Below are 13,262 nucleotides of genomic sequence, written 5' to 3' on the forward strand. Positions count from 1 at the left end.
TAAAAAATTTCCAAAACCTAAAGTTCAGAAATTCCCAGATCAACTTCATCTCAAGGAAAAGTTCTAAGCAAACACTTCACATCACTACCAAGTCCACAAACAAAACCATGCAACAGTAAACTCCTGTCCAACTTGTATATAAAATCCTGCCTTCCAAATTATATTCTCATTTCCAAAATAAATATCCTCCATAACACGATCATAGATCCGTTTTTCGTTAATCGAAGACATTCAGAACGGTAGACTCAATTTTGTAAGTAACTGTATGGTACCTGCAGAGGGAGAGGGTGGTAGAGAGAGTAGAAGAGAAACAACGAAGAGGAGAAAAGGGAGAGGAGGTCAGAGGGTTGCCCAGCGCCGCCCCTAACCCGGTGGGGGTAAATCTATTGCCATTCCTTTCTGGGTGCATTGGGTGGTTGTCACCCCTACTGGTTTCATCACGGGTCGGAGAAGGACGGATAGGAGGAAGGGAAGATCGAAAAGGGACGGAAGGAGCGTGGGCGTTTCTGCGGGGAGAGAGACAGAAGCTTGTTAGCCGGAGAGAGAAAGAGGGTGCAACGATGGTGGAGATAGCTGGCAGACAATAGAGAAGGACAGCTTTCGTGCGTTTCAGGGAGAGAGAACTATCAGCCGATCGTAAAGGTCGTCGTTGCATTCTCTTCTTGCATCTATTTCTCGCTCTACCTTCATCTTTCGCACGCACTTGTACAGTCGAGAGCAAATCTCCTTTACCAAATGTGTTACAGCTGTTTTCTATGGATTTATGAATTTTTTCAGTATTATGTTTAGGTGTTTGGGAAGTTGGGGAGAGGCATTTAGGTGTGTGATAGGGTTTGGGGATTTTAGTGTCGGTGGATATAGGGGTTGGGGATTTTAGTGTCGGTGGATGAGAAAGTTGGGGATTTTAGTGTCGGTGGATATAGGAGTTGGGGATTTTAGTGTCGGTGGATGAGGGAGTTGGGGATTTTAGTGTCGGTGGATGAGGGAGTTGGGGATTTCAGTGTCGGTGGCTGTAGGGGTTGGGGATTTTAGTATCGGTGGATATAGGAGTTGGGGATTTCAGTATCGGTGGATGAGAGAGTTGGGGATTTTAGTATCGGTGGATGAGAGAGTTGGGGATTTTAGTGTCGGTGGATATAGGAGTTGGGGATTTTAGTGTCGGTGGATGAGGGAGTTGGGGATTTCAGTGTCGGTGGCTGTAGGGGTTGGGGATTTTAGTATCGGTGGATATAGGAGTTGGGGATTTCAGTATCGGTGGATGAGGGAGTTGGGGATTTTAGTATCGGTGGGTGAGAGAGTTGGGGATTTTAGTATCGGTGGATGAGAGAGTTGGGGATTTTAGTGTCGGTGGATATAGGAGTTAGGGATTTTAGTGTCGATGGATGAGGGAGTTAGGGATTTCAGTATCGATGGATAAGGGAGTTGGGGGTTTTAGTCTCGGTGGATATAGGAATTGGGGATTTTAGTGTCGGTGGATGTAGGGGTTGGGGACTCAAGTGTCGGTGGATATAGAAGTTGGGGATTTTAGTGTCGATGGATGAGGAAGTTAGGGATTTTAGTATCGATAGACATGGGAGTTGGGGATTTTAGTATCGGTGGATACAGGGCTTGGGGATTTTAGTGTCGGTGGATATAGGGGCTGGAAATTTTAGTGTCGATAGCTATAAGGATTTGGGATATCAAGAATTTAGGGAATATGTGACGACCGACATCATAAGTGAATTTCAGAAATTTTTTAGGATTCCCATATCGAAATCTAGGGATTTAGGGATTTAGGAGAATTGATATCTAAAGTCATGGAGACTCAGAAATTGTGAGATTTGAAGTTCACAGCAGAAATCTAGGGATTTGAAAATTTAGAAATTTGCAAATTTCGACAGCTCTCAAAATTCTAAAATTTAGAAATCTCTGAAAATCCTAAAATTTGAAAATCTCTAAAATCCCTAAAATTTGGAAATCTCCAAAAATTCTAAAATTTCAAACTCCCCAAAAATCCTCAAATTTGGAAATCTCTCAAAATCCTAAAATTTCAAATTCTCTCAAAATCCTCAAATTTTGAAATCTTATAAACTCACAAAATTTAGAAACCTCTCAAAATCCTAAAATTTCAAATTCTCTCAAAACCCCCAAATTTTGAAATCTTATAAACTCACAAAATTTAGAAACCTCTAAAAATCCTAAAATTTTGAAATCTCCAGCCCTGCAAGTAACAAAGCTAAAAACTTCAGAAACTCGAGCCAAAATGTTTGAAGACGATAAAATCCAGAAGTCTCGAAACAGCAACGTCTCAAAATACCACGAAACACATATAGAATCATTGATGCACATTTGGCCCGAAATATAAGTATTTATTCATCCCTATACATAGATCAATATTGACGTCCGAACGATTGTGTCCAAAAAAACGAGAGCCAAGTGGCGTCTGAAAACGAGACGATAATTAAATGGATATAGAACACGATGAAAAAGCTGCAGAAAGAATAATAATAGGATAATAATAGAATACGGGGAAACACAGATCGGACCTCGGATCAATGATCACGTTTCTTCTATTATAACGCATTTGGTCATTTAAGAATTTGCTAATAAAATCATTTACAGAGTCAAAAATTTAATTATTTAATTTAAAAATTCAGAAATATGGCAATTTAAGGGTTTAAAAATTTGTTAATTTAAACATTCAGAATTTGGGAAAATGTGTTAAATGATTTAGGAATTTGGAGATAAAATATTTTGCAGATTCAAAAATTTCATAATCTGATTTAGGAAGTCAGGAATTTAGAAATATGGCAATTTAAGGATTTAAAAATTTGTTAGTTTAAAAATTCAGAATTTGGGAAAATGCATTAGATGATTTAGGAATTTGGAAATAAAATTTTTGCAGGTTAAAAAATTTCATAATCTGATTCAGGAAGTCAGGAATTTAGAAATATGGCAATTTAAGGATTTAAAAATTTGTTAATTTAAAAATTCAGAATTTGGGAAAATGCATTAGATGATTTAGGAAATTGGAAATAAAATTTTTTGCAGGTTCAAAAATTTCATAATCTGATTTAGGAAGTCAGGAATTTAAAAATTTAGTAATTTAGTAATTTAATAATTTGAGAATTTAAAAATTTGCAAGTTAAAAATTTAGAATTTGGCAGCGCATTTGGTGATTTAGGAATTTGAAAATAAAATTTTTTGCAGATTCAAAAATTTCATAATCTGACTTAATAATCAGGAATTTACAAATACAGTAATTTGAGAATTCAACAAATCATAAGTTTAATAATTCAGATTTTGGCAATTTGATAATTTGACAACTTGGCTCTTTAACAACCTTAAACTTGCAAATTCCATACTTCAGAAATTCGATGATACGATGATCTGAAAATGTAAAAAGCGTCAATTCACCAAAGCTATGGTTGCTATTTCGAAAAAGCTTGAGCTGTAAAATGTGAAGTGTAAGATCGAAATTTCATTGAAGTGCGTGAGTCGGGAGCATCCGTTGTCAGCCGCGTTAACTAAGATTTCTGTGAATGTACATCAGCTCGGGGTTTGTATCGGAAGGCCCCTCTCCACGGTCAGTGGCGAGAGATACGAAAACAGAGATAGATCGTTAGAGTGCGACAGGTGAAGGAGGGTTGAAGCGTTTCGGGGTAGCGAAGAGGAGGATAACGGTCGGAGTAGGGAGGGTAGTAAGGTGGCTAAATCGTGGACGAGTGGGGAAGGGTTAGAGGGTGAGAGTCGGTTGTGGTGGGGGATAAAGGCAGGTTCCGTGCGTTTCGTTGGAGAACTCGTAGCAGCGGGCGACCGTAAAGGTCGTCGTTGCTCTCTCTCCATCGCCGCATACAAGTCGAGCAGCTGGCGGCAGCAACGTCAGCAACGGATCAGTCCACCGTGTGCCACCTTCGGGCTCCTTTTGATAACCATCCGTGGTGCGGAAGCCTCCCCTTTTTATTTTACGATGTACGTTTCGAGGCATGTTTCGAAGTTACGATTAGCGTGTTACATGGTGGATCCAGATGCGGGAATTAAAATCGAGATGACTAACCGTGCTTCTTGGCTGACACTGATGTCATCGATCAGCGTGAGTAACTCAGTTTTCTTAGAAGACACTTTGGACCTTGACTTCCGATCGCTTTCTTTTATTCCTCCTTGCCAATCTTTTCTTTGCGGAGTACCTGGAATTCGTATTTTTAACTTCTGTACACCCTCTTCTCTTCGTACTTCTTATAAATAAAAGGTAACTTCGTTTCTTCTCTTCGATTTATTCTGCAATCTCTACCAGCAGAAAATTAATAACCAATTTCAAACTATACTGTCTATATATTTTTGTATTATCAATTAAATTTTCAAACCTACGAGGTAAATATTAGGGGTACCGAAGAAATCAAAATTTCTTCGATGACGTCAAAGTTTTTCAATGAACTGAAGGACTTTTTTAAAAAGGGAATCGAGCAATTGTCTTCGCGCTAACAAAAAGCGTTAGAAAATAATGGAAATTATTTTGTTGATTAGCATTTAAGATTTCTTTAATAAATAAATGTTTTTCGAAAGCAAACGAAATTTTGATTACTTTTCGGTACCCCTAATGTTTTTGCATTATCTATTTGCGGAATTAAATTTTCAAACCTACGAGGTAAATATGTACTTTACCAGGCTTGAAAAAGCTGAAATAGCGTCCAGTTTAATTAAATTCCTCGTGAAATTCGGAATCGACAGTGTAATTTTTAAGCAGAAAATTTTGAAAGTTCGTACAAGTAGATTCTGGGAATCTACCCCCTCTAGGGTTTACATTTTCATAATTCGCCCCAGTTCAAATACAAAGATCTTTTGTACTTTCCATGATTAATAAGATTATAGGTTGTCAGAAAATTATGTTTATCCTTGAATGTTAAATGTTTAAAAATCGTTAACTCTCTCATGCAGTATGCGATGAATTAATTCTCAGTTGTCGAGAAATAATTTATGCCACTTCCTGAGGAAGACTTATTTCTGACGAGCAATTCTGTGCAAATGCATTTTGTAGTTTTTGCTTCGGAAGTTTGCATTCGAGGGTTAACTCTCGATAATCGAAAGTTCCATGGAAATCGCACACGAGTAATATCTGACCAAGTCGTGTGCCTGGAATTTTGGCAACGCAGCATGGATTGCACAATTCTATTGCGTTTAGAATTCAAACTCTGTCTTTTGACGTCACTTTTCCCCTAGATTTTCAACGCTATATGTGAATACGTAGTTTCCCTTATTCAATTTCCACATAATAATTTTAATTTGCAAATACAAGTTTCGTGTTTGCGAAAACACCTTATTTCGCAGAAATACCGTTAGTTCCCTATAATTAAAAATTGTCCCCTATTGTACCTAGTTCAGGGTGAAATGTTCTCCATTTTCGAGAAAATACCACTGCGATTGCATCGCATTATCTCCATTTTTGCACCGCTGCAATTTCGTCGCACGAGAATTTTTCAAACAATCGATTTCGAGGCGATGTGGTAATCCGTGAAATATTTCGTTATCGCACAACCGTGGCTACTTATCGTCGAAATAAATATCGAGTGGACTTCGAATTTTGCAAAATGTGCGCATAACTCGCAGTAAGGAAGCCATCGATTGCCTTTTTCGCTTATCGCTGAAATATCGATATCGAAGTGGACTTCGAATTCGCGGTAATTACAAAAATTACAATTCCAGGGTTATTCGACTAGTTTAATTTTTTATTATTTTACGTGTAGAATCTTCGGGAGATCGAAGCTCTATCGAGTAGCTTGTTATATGACATATTGCGTATATGAGATAACTTGTTATTCGAGCACCAAGTTATATCATTTCAACTCTGAAACTCCTTGCGAATAGTTACTTAATTGCCTATTTATCGCCAATATCTTATGAAACTCCTTAGTTTCATTCTGTTAATTACAAAATAATCTGCAGTCTTCACAGACTACGAAATTTATTCTTTCGAATGAAAAGCTAAATCGCCTTAATCAAATTGCTTTAATCGCGCGATTAAAATGTTCGTTTAACAAGAAGCATAATTGAGGCTTGTATGTACTCGCTAAGAGAGTGAAACTTTAATGGCACGTTTCTCACGCGCGTGTTGCTCGTTGCAATGGAAATAGCAAAGAGGGAATAATTGTGCGCACGAGTTATTCGGTTTGTCGAATCGAATCGTGCATAATTCAAGCTACATGCTTAATACATACCGTGAGTCACGTCGACGAAAGAGTTTCATTAATTCGTGCAAATCTTAGATGTAAAGATGCATATGAAGTACTGCTTTGATTTGTCAAATGAACGCGATTGGTACGATACTTGCAGAGAACTCGTTTATCTTGACACTCGTAAAGAGGTGAGAAATAAATGCAACTCAACGAATACAGTTTGGTTAAAATGAATATGGTGTCAGAAAGTAAGTACATTCAACTTCTGACCACATTGAGCTTTTACGATTGAACCTTCATAAAACTGATACATGTTAAACAGTACCCTTGTTAAACAGCCTTGTTAAACAGAATCTTTCCAATCTAAACAATTCTAGTAATTGTAAAAAATATCTGTATGTAAGGTTACTAAAAAAAGTTGAGTGTCCACAAACGAAGTTCAGCGAAGTAAAAGAAAGACGTGGAAGTAATTCTTGGGACTCGAAGTGAAGCTGTGCCGGAGCAAAACTTCCTGTTTCGTTTTCCCGTGATATGCAGTTTCATTTCAAGAATGTCTGTTATTTCATGCCTTTGCTTCTGAATTATCATATCGCGTTTCCACGGTTACGCGCGTAGAGCGTGGTCGTGTTCAACGCGTAACGTAAATTCAAGAGAATTATCATCCTTTTAGCCGCGGGAGTTTGAAATGGCGCGCGATTCAACATTGCCGTGTCACGCGGACGGGTCCATTACACGCTGATATGCAGCGCGGGCATGTCCTCTCGTTGGCCGTTTCGCGCCAAGTAAAATGACGTGTCACGAAAGTGGAAGTCTTGAAAGAAACTGATGAAATCAATTATTATATTTAGTACAGTGATATGCAACGGTTGTTAAGTACTATGGTATATCACATTGGCAATGTAACACGTGATAAAACCTGGCGATATAACGTGAGGAATTTTTATGACGATATAGGTCAAGGGATTTATAGGGCATGGAATATCGCAACGTATGATATAATGCGATAGTGTCGTAACACATGAGAAATTATAATTTTTGGCAATATAACGCGAGGGGTGTTGCAACGCGTGGAAACGTCATGTAAGGGGAATTGCAACGATGGCAATATAACGCGAGGGAAATTGTGACACGCGGCGATATAACTCGAGGGAGTTGTTACGCGTGGCGATATAACGCGAGGTGAATTACAATGCATGGCGATATAACGCGAGGTGAGTTGTAATGCGTGGCGATATAATGCGAGGAAGTTGTTACGCATGGCGATATAACGCGAGGTGAATTACAATGCGTGGCGATATAATGCGAGGAAGTTGTTACGCATGGCGATATAACGCGAGGTGAATTACAATGCGTGGCGATATAACGCGAGGGAATTGCAAAGGGTGGCGATTTAACGCGAGGGGAATCCTAATGCGTGGCGATATAACGCGAAAGAAATTGAAACGCGTGGCGATATAACGCGAAGGAAATTGAAACGCGTGGCGATATAACGCGAGGGAATTGCAAAAAGTGGCAATATAACGCCAGGGGAATTAGAATGCGTGGCGATATAACGCGAGGAAATTTTAACGCGTGGTAATATAACACGAATGAATTGCAAAGAGTGGCGACATAACGCAAGGGGAAATTACAATGCGTGGCGATATAACGCGTGGTAATATAACGCGCGGGAATTGCAAAGAATGACGATATAACGCGAGGGGAATCATAATGAGTGGCGATATAACGCGAAGGAAACTGAAACGCGTGGCGATATAACGCGAGGGAAATTGTTACCTATGGCAATATAACACGTGGAAAATTCTAACATATGGCAATATACCCCTAAAGAAACCATAATGCATGGTAATATTGGCGATATAATACGTAGGAATTAAAACGCATAGTAATATAGCAAGAAATAATAAGATAACAATGTTATCGTCAAAAACGTGAAATTAATTTCTAGGAGAAATCTTTGGATCAGGTAATTACATTTAGTGCAGTGATATGCAGTACAAGCCTGTTCTTATTGGTTGTTCAGCGTCAAGTAGAGTGAAGTGGCACAAACTGAAACACGTTTCCGTATAAAGGACAAATTATGTAATTGAAACGATACGTGTGCGGCTGCTTGATACTGATTATCTTCGAAAATGTCAAGTGATTTCGTAGAGACACTGTTGAAATCTACTTTCGTAACGAAATTTGCGTAGTTTCAAGGACAATTTGTTTACGCGGGATGACATGTCGGTTTGTAATCCTAGATTCGATACACGATATCATCCGAGATATCATCGAGAGTTTCATGAGATCGTCGTTTATCTGCGAGCCTGAAATAAAACGAGTATTCCAACAAACTTCGAAGCGAATTTTTATTCGCTACTCTTTTACATTTTACTTCTGTAACCGCAATTGCCCTTAATTATTCGACAAAAAATTCATTATGAATTACAAATTGAGAACCAGCTTTGTAATTAAATCGTTTTTGAAATTTTTCCATCATTATTTTGCCGAGTACTTAAATCCTCGAATGGGGTTTATGATAAAAAATGAGTTAATGAACCAGCCCGAAAAATAGAAATAAAAGTTTTACTCGCCAATTAACCGCGAAACCTATGCACACAACACAAACTTCGTGGTATACCCGACGCGTGCGTGTATGTCCATGTACACGATTTTACATCCAAACGTTCGGCTCTCCTCGTTGCCTTCGTGTTTTCCGCGAATGTACCGGTGCAACGATAAATTCGTATCGCGGATCAAATGCGATTGGCTGGGCTGACAGTGACGTCAAACTGGTGGGCAGCCGTCAAGTGGCACGACTGCTTCCCAAAGATCAGTAAAAAAAAGATATTCGCGTCTCGTTTAATCCCTGTTGGTTCGGAATCGTGCGTGATCGGCACTTCCGCCGACGGTCTTACACCAAAGACTCTCTATGAGTCATTCTACTCCCTGACAAATGCATCACGTAATGCCTCGTACTTTTTTATTTTCACGCGATATAACGTGTGGCTTTTAGCTAGAAATTGATATCGGGTCTTTTCTCCCTCGTGGCTTTAACCGTGGTTTAATATGTATTTATACAATGTGTTCCATTATTGATATCGTGGATAAGGGGGATTTATGGACGGAAATTAATCGAAGTGACATTTCTCTGTGTCTAGTTTCGCAAAAATTTTGCGGGAAATTTGAATGAGGATTTCAAAGAAAATTTGACAGTTCATCAATTGACACTTTGACCATTGTTGATTATTTATGTAGACTTTAATGTGTATTATCGAATCTTTAAATATCTACATCTTTATATTTTCAAATCCTTGAAATCTTCCCTAGCTCCCTAAATCCTCCAAATATCCCTAGATTCTGAACCAAAAATCTTTAATCCCCAAATTCGAGATTCAGAAATCTTTCCTGAATCTGCAGATTAAAAATCCCTGAACTTTTCCCTAGTTCCCTAAATCCTCCAGATACTGAACAAAAATCTCTAGTCCCCAAGTTTGAGATTCAAAAATATTCCCTGAATCTTCAGATTAAAAATCCCTAGAGTCTGAAGTCCAGATACCAAAAATCCCTAGACCTCGATCCCTTAATTCCAAAATCTCTAGATCCCTATTTAAAAAATGTCTAAATTCCAAAAATGTTGAGAAACCTTAAAGATTGTTAACGTGTTAATGAATGTTATAAATCGGTTTTTTATTGCGTCACCTTCGAGAGACCTTGTATATTGGTGTAACCGTGTCCTTGATATATATAGAACGCAGATGATGACGAGGTTTTTTGGTTTCTTTTTTTCCCGATTCTCCTGGATGGCTGGCGATCGATGATGACGGGTTGCAGTGAGCAGACTCCATTGCGAGTCCGAGTCCTTCAAGATGGACCTGATCCTCGACATCAACAGCTGGTTGTACCCAATGGAACTAGGTGAGTAGATAATTTTCAATTATTATTAAACATTTTTTTTGTAACTGACCTGAATTTTGCCCTGTAATTATTTGTGCGCGAGTACATTAATATTTACATACGTATAACAGTTACTTTTCTATCACGGTGACAAAGCTTTCTAGAAAGTAATTACTGAAAGGGTGAAATTGACGAAATAACATTAAGAATATTTATTATAATAGGATCAATAAATTAGCGTTATCTGGGCAAGAGTTAATTTTAGCGCGATCGCTCATTCTGGTGTGATGTTCATCGAAAAATATGTTTGCCAGCTCCAGATAAAGGAGCATATGGTACTCGTTACGTGGTGCCAGATTGACAGTCCGTTTTAGTCGTTAAAAATTATTCAGATTAATTTTTCGACCGAAATATTTTAACCCTCTAATTTCATCTAATATCAATGTATTCATGATAGTTCCTTATTTTTATCTTGCACGTTAAAAAGGAATTTCAAAAAACTGCAGCGGTCATTCAAATCTCACTTATGCGACTTAAAAATTCATGCTGTAAAAAGTATTAAAAATAACGATCTTCCAGAATAATGGGCTAATAAATAACTTATTCAGAGTACAAAGAAACGCATAACTAGAAGGGGAAAAGTAATTAAACGTTTTTTTTATAGGCAGAGGGGTAGCCGAAGGCTGCATGAAAATTCTGTTTGCTATATTACAGAAGCCCTGTCATGGCTTTCGCGTTTGTTTACATCACACGCGACTCGCGCTGTTCACATGTGTGCGAATCGCTTGATCGATACGTACGAAGCATAAATTTTGCAAGATAAACGAGTGTAAAGTTTACACTCTTGTTTAATCTGACATCCAGTCTAAAAGTTTCGTCACGTTATCTCTTACGTATATCGCAGACACCGGTATTACTTTTCGGTAATATTTGAGCGGGAAAATGGCTCGTAACTTCGTGTTTAAGTTAGATTTTATGTGGATACCGTTTTAAGATCACTTTGTCTTTATTAACTATCGTTTTGATTATGTTACCGATCTCACCTAGTTGCATAACCTAACCTCATCCTAACATAATAGCTAGCTTAATACAAGCTGCCAATCCTCACCTAACTTATCGAATAATGGTAGCACAAGAGTAATGTAGAAGTCCCTAAAAATCTAATACCGACTAGTATAAATTCCATGAAATCAGTGAATGTTTGTCAGTTGTATTTTTAACAGAGCGACAGATGTTCGATCACCGCGATTTTCGAAGCACCAGAATAAGATTTATGTCCGCGCGAAAGTCGCGCAGAACGTCGTAGACGCATTTGTCAGCTGCGCAATATTTAGATTTCTATTTTCCTTCTTGAGCGAATTTCGCGGAGTTTCGTTTCCGGTTGTGTAATGGGTGCCAAAACCATTGACACACAGCGGCTGAAATCTCGTTTAAAATGTTTGGGAAACGTTCGGGCGAGAGAAAGACGGAGGACACTCCAGGGGGCGTGATCGGTGGCCAAGAATCGATAACACCCCTCCATCTTCGATACTCTTTGGTAAACGTGACACGTGTTTCGTGCTAAGAGACGCACGTGTGCGCCTGTATTTTTTTCCTCTTTACTCCCGTCGCTTTTCCACTTCTTGGTTAGAGACATCCGAAGGACGACCTTGGGTAATGGACACTGGCGGAACGTGTTCCACCCAAGCGACCCGCTGTTGGCCTAGTGTGTGTCTAAGTACACTTCAAGGTAACTTCCGTCGATCTTTTTTAGTGGCAACGAACTGTGTTTGACACGTTGCGCTTTCGAACTTCTTTTTCAACATCTTATCATTCATTTCTATCGTTTTCCATACGTCATCAGGATTATGCACGATGACGTTTATATATCATGTGTAAACTGATAGCGGAGGTCGTCTTACTGTTCGTTCGTGTAGGACATAACCTAGGACAAATCACAGTATATCTTTTAACATTTTTACCTCTACCAAACATTATTTATATTATTGTTAATAATATATCTTAATCATAATTCTTATTCATATTACACGTAATTACTTTCTTGTAAAAGAGTGAACGTTTTTTTAAAATCCCAAGTTTCAAAGAGAACTTTGAATAATCGCATCAGCAGGTTTTATAATGAAAAGTGAATCGAGAAAGGGAAGGGCATTCGTGATTAACGTGTATTAGATTTGTAAGTGCATCCAAGGCCACGTCACGCTGCAGCAAACCAACTCCCCCTCCCGGTTCCCCTCTGAACATCGTCATTTTGACTCGCCCCACGGACGGTTCTGGATGTATCCCGTTGATTCGGGCGCTGCAGAGGGAGTGGGTGCGTCACACCCACCGATGCCAGGGGTAGGAGAAGTAGGTGGGGTGCACCGCATCGTCGATCCACCCCTGCCTACTTTTGCTGTGTTTACAGATTCACATCCTGTTTCCTTGTCTCTTCTTTTCTCAGAATAGTTTCCCTTCTTTTGTAAGTTTCTCTTTATTCGTTCTCCAACTTGTAACTCGATCTTTTTCCTTTAGGATACATATTTCCATAACATTTTACGTGTACCGATTAAAACATTCCTTTATATAAAAACTTCGGCATTTTTAACAAATACTAGGTTAAACATTCTTGGCAAGAAAGTAGAAAGTTTCTTGGAAAATAATACGTTGGAGAGAAGTTTTATGTTCTAATTAATGTATGCATACTTCTTTAAAACGTATACGTTGAATGGGTCATTTTGACCCGCTGCAAATTCTACTTGGATTTATTCATTTTTTCCTGTGTTTTAAGACGCAGAAATGTTCAGGCACAGACCCGATATGCGTCATAATAGATTTTCTTTGATTAGCAATTTTGACTGCTCACCCACTAGCAGTATTTGTTTACTTTGTACATACGTGTACCGTACCATTTTAAGTTTAACAGTAGATGGTATACGCTACTTGGCGTGCACCTGTTTCAACGAAAAACGTGGTAGAACGAAAATGGAATTCTAAATGGCAAGAAATCGCGTTTACAATTGTCGGAGGGTTAGAATAGATTTTGCAGGAAGGAGCTTGTCGATCGTGCAGGACTAAACGAGAGAGAGGGAGAGTAAAACGGAGGAGAAGGAGAACGAAGGTTAGTCCATAGGGCCAGGCAGTCCCGCTGTATTGACGCGCGGCGCACAGGCTTGCGCGAGATGACGCAATCTTCCTCTTCTCCCCTCCCCTCTCCATCTCTCCTTGCTCCCCCCACCTTCCCCGATCGTGCCACAT

The 13,262-nt window shown here is 38.9% G+C and overlaps 1 protein-coding gene and 1 long non-coding RNA gene across 4 annotated transcripts in view; one reads left to right on the plus strand and one right to left on the minus strand.

Annotated features, from left to right (window-relative positions):
- Rpb8 (DNA-directed RNA polymerases I, II, and III subunit Rpb8) overlaps positions 1-13,262 on the plus strand; it is a 67,113-nt gene that overhangs the window by 23,622 nt on the left and 30,229 nt on the right. Inside the window, exons 3-4 of one of the 3 annotated variants that reach the window (XM_012290262.2) lie at positions 9,966-10,049; positions 11,659-11,757. In XM_012290262.2, coding sequence (XP_012145652.1) covers positions 9,966-10,049; positions 11,659-11,757 — 183 coding nt within the window. Of the gene's footprint in view, positions 1-8,876; positions 9,097-9,965; positions 10,050-11,658; positions 11,758-13,262 lie in introns of those variants that run through there. The other 2 variants (XM_076536338.1, XM_076536339.1) reach the window with 2 other exon arrangements.
- LOC143265252 (uncharacterized) lies at positions 3,811-13,234 on the minus strand. The gene is made up of 3 exons (XR_013039592.1): positions 12,066-13,234; positions 8,124-11,952; positions 3,811-4,166 (listed from the first exon to the last, which is right to left on the minus strand). It is a non-coding gene; the product is annotated as an uncharacterized LOC143265252 (long non-coding RNA).

Source organism: Megachile rotundata, chromosome 10 (genome assembly GCF_050947335.1).
Source record: "Megachile rotundata isolate GNS110a chromosome 10, iyMegRotu1, whole genome shotgun sequence".
Taxonomy (NCBI): Eukaryota; Metazoa; Arthropoda; class Insecta; order Hymenoptera; family Megachilidae; genus Megachile; species Megachile rotundata.